General features: G+C 32.5%; 1 protein-coding gene across 1 annotated transcript in view; it reads left to right on the forward strand.

Moving 5' to 3' along the window:
• Positions 1–6741, forward strand: part of LOC125038752 (polypeptide N-acetylgalactosaminyltransferase 1-like) — a 65626-nt gene extending 58885 nt beyond the window's left edge. The window contains exons 8-13 of the mRNA XM_047632325.1: positions 607–724; positions 1390–1576; positions 2409–2551; positions 3225–3363; positions 4608–4741; positions 5311–6741. Coding sequence (XP_047488281.1) covers positions 607–724; positions 1390–1576; positions 2409–2551; positions 3225–3363; positions 4608–4741; positions 5311–5451 — 862 coding nt within the window. The 3' untranslated portion in view covers positions 5452–6741. The remainder of the gene's footprint in view (positions 1–606; positions 725–1389; positions 1577–2408; positions 2552–3224; positions 3364–4607; positions 4742–5310) is intronic.
• The last annotated feature ends 2103 nt before the right edge of the window (positions 6742–8844 follow it).

An 8844-nucleotide genomic window follows, 5' to 3' on the forward strand; every position in this document is an offset into this window, starting at 1 on the left:
TGTTGGTTTTTTGTTTCGTTTCCCTACTCCTACTCCTCCTCCTACTTCTCTTCCTCCTTCTTCTCCATCTCCTCCTCCTCCTCTTCCTCCTTCTCCATCTGTTATTTATAATTTGTTCTACAGACTCTGGTAAATAGATAAAAAAGAAAAGAAAAAAAAAATCCAGAAAGTGGGAAAAAAGAAAAAATGGTTTGGGAGTAATAACTCTTCCATGGCATGTACGATTCCATGCCTGTTTGGTATTACATAATAACTGAAAAAAGTTAAGTTATGACACTTTTTGGATGTCTTATGGTACTTTTCAGCTTCTTTTTTTCTTTTCTTTTCTTTTGTCAGAGTCTGTGGAATACATTGTTGTATTTATAAAAAGAAATATATGTTTTTTTTCTTTATAAGTATTATGCAACAGATACATAATTTTTATATAACTTTAACATATTTTCTGCATCTTTCTATTTATCTTTTCTTGTACTGCAATTTAAACTCAAGCACTTCACTAAGTTATAACAAATTACAATTTCCATCATTAAATTTTGATAAACTTCCACATACCATTCAACATCATACCTAACATGGCATTGACCACCCTCCTCCTGCGAATCCCAGGACCCCAGCCATGGCAGGAGGGCTGTTCAGCATCCACAAGGACTACTTCTACAAGATTGGTGCTTATGATCGCAATATGGATGTATGGGGCGGAGAGAACCTGGAAATGTCATTCAGGGTAGGGAAACAAACTTGAACTTTTTTAAATTTAGAAAATGTGAATGAATAAAAAAAAACTAGATAAGAGAGTATTGAGTTAGTCATGTTATATTAGATTATTGTTAAGGTCATTGTAGATAGAGACTACACCATAAAAAAAGAAAGAAAAAAAAAGTGTTAGTGAAATGTATGAAGTTTGTGTTAAATAGGATTAAGCTGCTGTTTTAATAAGGCTAATATGAGTTAAGACAAAATTAAGTTTCTAAGTTAATTCAAATATGATTTTTTGCAGTAATTTTCAAGGTGTATGGTATACACTATACTTTATATATTCACAGTGAGACAAAGATACTTTTTGGTAATCATATGCACAGTGTAATAAATACTTTTATCCTACAACTCCATGAAAAACACTTCAGCAAATGTCTTAGTCAACAGCTACTTGTTACATCTGTATCAACATGATTACACAATCTTCACCTGTGAAATTGCTCCTTTTCCTTCATACAATTTCTGCAGCACAAGTCAATATTAAACCCATAATCTGCCAAACTTTCTCTGGATGGAAACGTTTCTTCTTCCATATAAACAACTTCATTTAGAGCTACAGTATCAATGCAAGATCGTATGTGTATTAAGTACCCTATACAACATTTTAGGCCTAATGCAGGTACTCTTCCTCAGGTCTGGATGTGTGGCGGTTCGATTGAGATAGCCCCCTGCAGCCACGTCGGCCATGTATTCAGGAAGAGCTCCCCCTATACGTTCCCTGGGGAAGGGGGGGTAGGGGGCGTCCTCTACAGGAATCTTGCACGTGTTGCTCTGGTCTGGCTTGATGACTGGGCTGAGTTTTACTTCAAAATCAATGCAGGTATAAAGTTTTGTGTGCATGTATGTGATAGTTGAGAGGTTGGATTATGTTTCAGCCATGATAAGTGTGTCTTGAAAGTGAAGTTTGTGGTTGCATTTTTTCCATATCCATTTCCATGATCCATATATGTATATATATATATACATATACATATACATATATATATATATATATATATATATATATATATGTATATATATATATATATATATATATATATATATATATATATATATATAAACACACACACATATGTATATATATATATTTTTTTTTTTTTTTTTTTTTTTTGAGAATATCTTATAATGCTAGCCCTATTCTAAAATAATTGCAGGTATGTAATTTTGACAAGAGGTTTCTATAAAAGTGTGGATGATCTGTTTCAAAAACTGCGAGCATGTTGTCACATTCTGGTCATGTTTTTTATTTAACTTTATACTATGTGGTATAGTTCTGTTTCAAAATCAACCCAAGATATGGGGCTATATTTAAAGTGTGAGATTTAGCTCTGTTTCAAAACCAGTGTAAGGCTGCTAAGATTCTAAGATTTACATGAGGTAAAGTTTATGTAACATGACATATATATATGCTTTTGTAAATATTATTTAAGGTGATGTATTTGTATATTAATGCAATGATGAATTATATTATATTAGAATATCACTTGAAGGAAGAGGGAGAAGGAGAGAAAGAGGGAGAGGAAGAGGGAGAGGAAGTAGGAAAGAAAAAAAAGGGTCAGAAAGAGATAGGGTCAGAGAGAAATCAATTTTAGTCTTATTTGACAATACCAAAATAATGACACCGGTTACATGTCCCACTTTCCCTTCCACAGAGGCTGCAAAAGTCCGAGGTGATGTTGTCGTGAAAGATCGAGTCATGCTTCGAGACCGTCTCAGTTGCCACACTTTTGAGTGGTATTTACAGAATATTTGGCCAGAGAATTTTTTCCCTGCAAAAGATAGATTTGTGGGCAAGGTGGGTAATCTGGTATTGCTGTTATGTACATAGATAAGTAGATATAAGGATATATAGACAGACATGTAAAATGATTGATATATATGTATGCACATTTTTTGTATAATTTACAATTTCTCTTTTTCCTATCTTTTTAGGTAATTTTATTGTTCATAATAGATTATAATATATCAATGCTAATGACACTACTAATATTACTGATAGTAATTTCAATGTGATATGTATTGGAAACATATCAATACAAATATGATATTCACATATAAAGAATGCAGCATATATTTATATAGAAAAAGATACATGAATGCCATCTTTACTATTACTGAGCATAAATCTTCAGGTATATTTATATGAATACCATTTTTTTCCTTACTGAAACCATGAGAGCTTGCATCTCCTACTTGTTCTATGGTGTCATGCCTACAGTATTAGTCAAGCTAAGTGCCACGGTCTCCTCCAAAACACATGGAAAATCCCTCTGTAATATTGGCTCTCCCCCCAGACCCTATTGTTAACGGTCTCACATTTTCAGTTCTTATTATTCCCTTATTACACATTCAGACTGACTGCTATACCCAAACCCCTATGAAACATCCCAGCTTTGCAGCTTTCACATGACAGTAATAGTTTGCTGTCCTTGCTCAAACACAGTAAAAACAATTCATTCCCTCGACAGATCCGCCATGACTCTTTGGGCAAATGTCTCCAGAGGCCAATGGGTAAAGGGGGCTCAAACCAACCCACGGGCACAGCTGTCTTGCATGAGTGCGTCTATGAGGTCTACCCATCACAGATCTTCGTATTTAGTAAAAAAGGTAAAGGTGTAGTTTTATCATTTGATTATTTTTTTTATTGAAAAGATGATTATTGAGTACTCTGTAGTTCCTTGATTTTTTAAATTATTTTTATTACATTCCGTGAAAATCACAGATATAATAAATAATCCGTCACATTCAGACTCTTAGGACACCTTAGACAGAGAATCTTGTATGGAATCTTGTACCTGTCAGCCAATCACCTCGAGCTGCCCATTAGGCTCTCTGTCTAAGGTGTCCCAATTGTCTCTGAATAGAAGTGTAAGTATATAGCATTACTCTCTATCAGGCTACATCATCCACATTATAAATGTACCATTCACAGTCTCATAACACTGTATTTTAAATCAATTCAATATTGCAAAATTGAGGTAAATCATTATTTTCATCACAATCCCATTAGATGCCATTAAGATGCAAAGATGAATCACCAGCATCATAGTGAAGATTATATTATAGTCCATTTAATATCTTGTTCGCAACTTCCATAATTATAGTATACATACCATAAAAAGTCAAATTGTGTAGAAATACATAGTGAGGTAAAATAACTACTTTATTCCCAATTCCTAATAAAGGATATGTCATAGGCCCTAACCAAAAAGTTATTTTATTCATAATCTGTCCTCATACATTCTCTATCATAACTACTGCAATTACATTATATCACATTATGCTATTAAATTTTCCTGACTTTGCCACATCATGTCAAGGTGCACCACACCTCATGCTAGGTGAATTCTCAGCATCATGTGTCATGTGTCTTAAAACCTATTTTAAGCCTCATTACTTACAAAATTGTTTATGCTGCAAGAACATAGAGAGAGTAGTAAGTATGGCACTTGGAACTCCTGTCATAATTGGGTCATAAAACAAGTTACATAGGGTTTGTATTCTGTTTTGAGTAATGCTAAATGAACCACAGGATTTGTTGTGGCCATTTTTTAAACAGAAATCCTGCACCAGACTCTATGCAAAGGAATATATTACAGGATACATCAGATCCTAATAGACCTCTAACTTCAGTTCCCACCACTTTTATATAGTGTATATCATGGTAGATAAGAATATGTGCTCTTTTCTTATAAACTAAATCTTATAATAATATATGTTCCTTCCTATTACATATATTTTAGATCCTGTAAATTGCTTTTCAGAATTTCACATTGAATATACTCTCATTAGTTAAATACCAATTCAAATTAAATAACTTTCTCTCTTTCTACCACTCCACCCTAATAAAGGCTACATCATGACTGACGAGAGTGTGTGCTTAGACGCCCCTGACGCAGAATCAGCCAAGAATCCGCAGGTGCGCATCATGGCCTGCAATGAATATGAGAGGCAGAAGTGGAGCTACAAGGAGGACACTAAGCAGGTATAGAAGAGGAATATTTATAGGGACAGCAGAGTAGGAATTGTGGTGATATTGATGTTGCAATTATATTCACAATATTATTAGTGATGGAATTGCAATAGAAATTGTAACAATAGTAATAATGCTGGTATTGCATCAGAAAGTGTTGAAGTTATATCATTAGTAATATCATCAAAAGCTCATTATTCATTGCAGTACATAGTAGTAATATTGAGAGTAATAGTAGTGATATTGACAATAACAGTATAGATATCGGTTGTGATAATAACAAGATTGATGGCAGTGATATTCAAATAATCATAGATGTTCATGCAGAGTTGATTTTAATACCACTTTGTTTCATGAAGTCATACTACTTTGACTTTATGTGTAGAGAAATACCATCCATTATTAGCTGCTTTGACACAGTAAAAAAAAAAAATAATAATAACAAATCAGTAGATGAAGATCTTGCAGAGGGCATTTCTGAGCCTATATCTCTTGTGGGGCTATTCAACTCATCCATCAATCCATCAGCTGATAAACCTAGCCATCAGTCAGTCATTATATCCCTTCCTCGACCACAACAGGTCCAGCACAAGCAGACCGGCTGGTGCCTCGACCTCCCTTCGAAGAGCAATCCAGACACGCTTTCCCTTAGCAAGTGTGACACATACAGCGAGTCGCAGAGGTGGAACTTTGAGCACGTGGATTGGACCAAAGGGCGGTGATTGAGGCTGGGGGTGAATGAGATGAATCTAATGCTATAATCTTGAATAAATAGTGGGTGAATTGTGTTTATGGATGTTAGAGACAGAGGGTGGAGGAATAAGAAGAATTGATGATGGAATGATGACTAAATAATTGATGAATACAAAAAAAAAGAAAAGATAATGGGGAAAAAAATAACAAATAATAGATGAATGGTAAAACAGAATGGCTAGTAAAGATGAGCAGAAGGTAAATGAGTAAAAGGTAGGTAGGTAAATGCGTAAAAATGCAGAGGGAATATGCAAACAAGGAATAACTTAAATGAAAGCTGAACAAGATGAGTTGATAATGTAAAGAAGCATGATAAATTATAAAGAAAGTATCATTAACTAAGGAGAAATACAGAAAAGCTGAATGATTAGACTGTTAGAAGATAGAAAATAAACACTGATAAAGAAGTGAATGACAGCAAGAAAAATTGATGGATAAATGAAAATTAGGTGAATGATCCAGGAAACAAAGGTGACTAATCAAAACATAGATGGATAGCTCTTTTTCTAATAACTGATTAAATGATATGCATTGTATAAATAATAGATGAAGGGATGAATGAATTAGTGCATATTGTATGCAAATGAAAAAGTGAGTAATTAATTACTTAATGAATAGTGTATAAATAGTAGATGAAGAGTAAGTTAATGTTAAATAATTTTGTTCCCTGCAAGCTAAAGGGATCTGAGTCAATCAACAAGATAAGTGTACAGTGTGAATAGCTATATATTTTTTGATAAACCGTGATATACAAGTAGATATCCGTACTTCCGGCAACCCATGATCCGTCAACCTCTCTTAATCCTGATGGAACTGTGAGAGGATTTTTGACCTTTCCATACCTACGCTAGATTAGTTCCTTGTGGTGGCGATCGCTTATTTATTTGATTCTCGTTTCATATTTCTTTTATTAAGTTCAGGACTTCATAGTATGAGTTAGAGATATAGGAGGAGTATAACTTAAGGGCCAGATGAATATTGTGTGTCCTTTGTTGAACTGGAAGAATAGATAATGACAGAAAATTGGTGGGATTTACTTTAATAAGTATTTTTATTTATTAATTATGTTTTATAGGCGTTTGGATGAATCCATGTACTTTTTTGTAATGTTATTTCAACTTGATTTTTTTTCTGGATAACTTAATATTTTCATGAATTGATTGAGTTATATTCTTAACCCATTGCCGCTAGGGAAAATGAATAAAAAATGGGGAAAATGCTGTGCAATTTTTTTTTTTTTTTTTTTTTTTGTGAAATGTCTCTACACATAGATGGCTCTGCCTTACCTTATTTCACCTTTTCTTGAATTGGCAGGGAAATGTATGTTTTACTAGTGCTATGATTATCAATGGTGTTATTTTATTATAAACATTATAATTATTATAATCTTATAAACAATAGTAATAGCAAATTAAGATAACGTAAATATTTTCGTAAATCAAGGAAAAGGGTAAACGGCGAGACAGTCAGTACTCCTATTTGGCTCATTGGTGACTTAGTACAAGTGCAGCCATCTATTTGTAAAAAGAATTAAACAAGAAAACTCACAGACACATAACATGACCATCGCAACTGGGTTAACATTACAGTTTTTATTTTTTGCTAAATTAAAAAGTATGATGTGTCTTGCCGAATATAAAAAAAAATCTCGTACATTACATATAGATCTAAATCTTGCTTGCTTTAAATATTGTTTTATTTTAATGCTGATGGTGATTATTCATATCATTTTTGAGTCCTTAGCAAAATGATAATTATGCTAGTGAGTATGTGGTATTTGATACCAAATATTTATATGTAGATATGAGCCATTTTTTTATATCTTAATTATTAGATAGAATGTCTAAATGTTATCATTTTTCCACATCATTAATTCTATGGAGCTCAATTATTTCTAGCATTTTAAAACATTCAATGCATTAAACTGTGTTAAATCAAAGTCTAAGCAGAAAATGATACTGTACTTAAATGTCCTCACGTTTTAATAGTATATCACTAGTTAAGGTTATGATCATTTATACAGAAGTTTATGATTTTCTTTTCTTATAGCATAGTGATATCACCATTCCATTATTGATTTTGCTGAACTTGATTCTCAGAGGATGTAGTCAGTGCTTTAAGATTCTAATCTATTCCATGTACTTCTTATATAATAAGGGACTGTAATGAAAGTTGCAATATTTGGTAATATAATGTCCGTTCTGTCTTTACTATTAAGGTTTTGAAGATTTAAAAGTGATGATGTAGCTCTCTTTGTATTGTGTTTTTACAAATATATTACTACTTTGCTGTTGAAAAGGTTGTTCATGTGTCATACTTGCTGAATATGGCAAACACTGAATTATGAAACCTTTCAGTTGTAAAGGGGTTGTTGGTGGTAACCAAGAAAGAATCTTCAGGCATTTTGGTCAGTTGATATGTATGGGTGTTCTTAACTTAACTTAGCAGCAGCAAAAAAAATGTTGGACATTTCTTAGAAAAGTGTTAAATTTGAATGGTATTTTGAAAGAGGGAGCATACTCAAACCAGTACCAGCACATAAGTTTCCAAAGCACTTTTGAATATTTGAGACTAGTGGATATTTCACTAAAAATAAATAAAGGGAGAGAGAGGAAAAGGATAAAGACAGCAAAGTTATCCATACAACAAGTCACTCATTTTTAGTTTTTAAACTTCAGTCTTCTGTGACATATATTTTTTTTCTGTAACATCTGTGATGCAGTATAATATAGATGAGAAAGACTTCTTGTAAGTTGTTAAAGCTACTAGGTAGTTTGTGAGGTAACTCTTGTTATATTAATTGATGCATATTAACATTATGTGATAGTAATATATATTATTAAGTATAAAAGAGTTTTGAGTATATTTTTTTCTTTATTGATAGCTCATCTTATTAGCATGAAATCTTCCATTTTTTAAATCTTATTAGTTTATCTTGTAGCATTTTGAACCTGAGATTAATTTCTGCTATGGCTTTGTCTCTTTGTACTGGAGGACTGGAAGCCAAAACTAAAAAGTAATAATCAAGATATATACGAAGATGGAAATTACTCTTTGATTTTGTTGGATATGGGGATGCAGTTCAAGTCTGGAAAATCCATTGTAAATTCTTATCTTTTAAAGGAAGGTATAATAAAAGCAATTGTGCACTAAAGAAGCTTCTTAATATATCACATAAACATACAGGCTTATTGTCTATTAGTTGTGTATTAATATTTGTAGTTTTACAATGTTTTAGTCCCTTTTTGTGAAATAAGAATTACTATAGATAAATAATGAAATTACCAAATAAAATTCAGAGTTGCCTGTACTACGTGATAATCAAAATGTTCATTGTTATAATTTTCTACAAAAGAATTTTA

This window comes from Penaeus chinensis, chromosome 25 (genome assembly GCF_019202785.1).
Source record: "Penaeus chinensis breed Huanghai No. 1 chromosome 25, ASM1920278v2, whole genome shotgun sequence".
Lineage (NCBI taxonomy): Eukaryota > Metazoa > Arthropoda > Malacostraca > Decapoda > Penaeidae > Penaeus > Penaeus chinensis.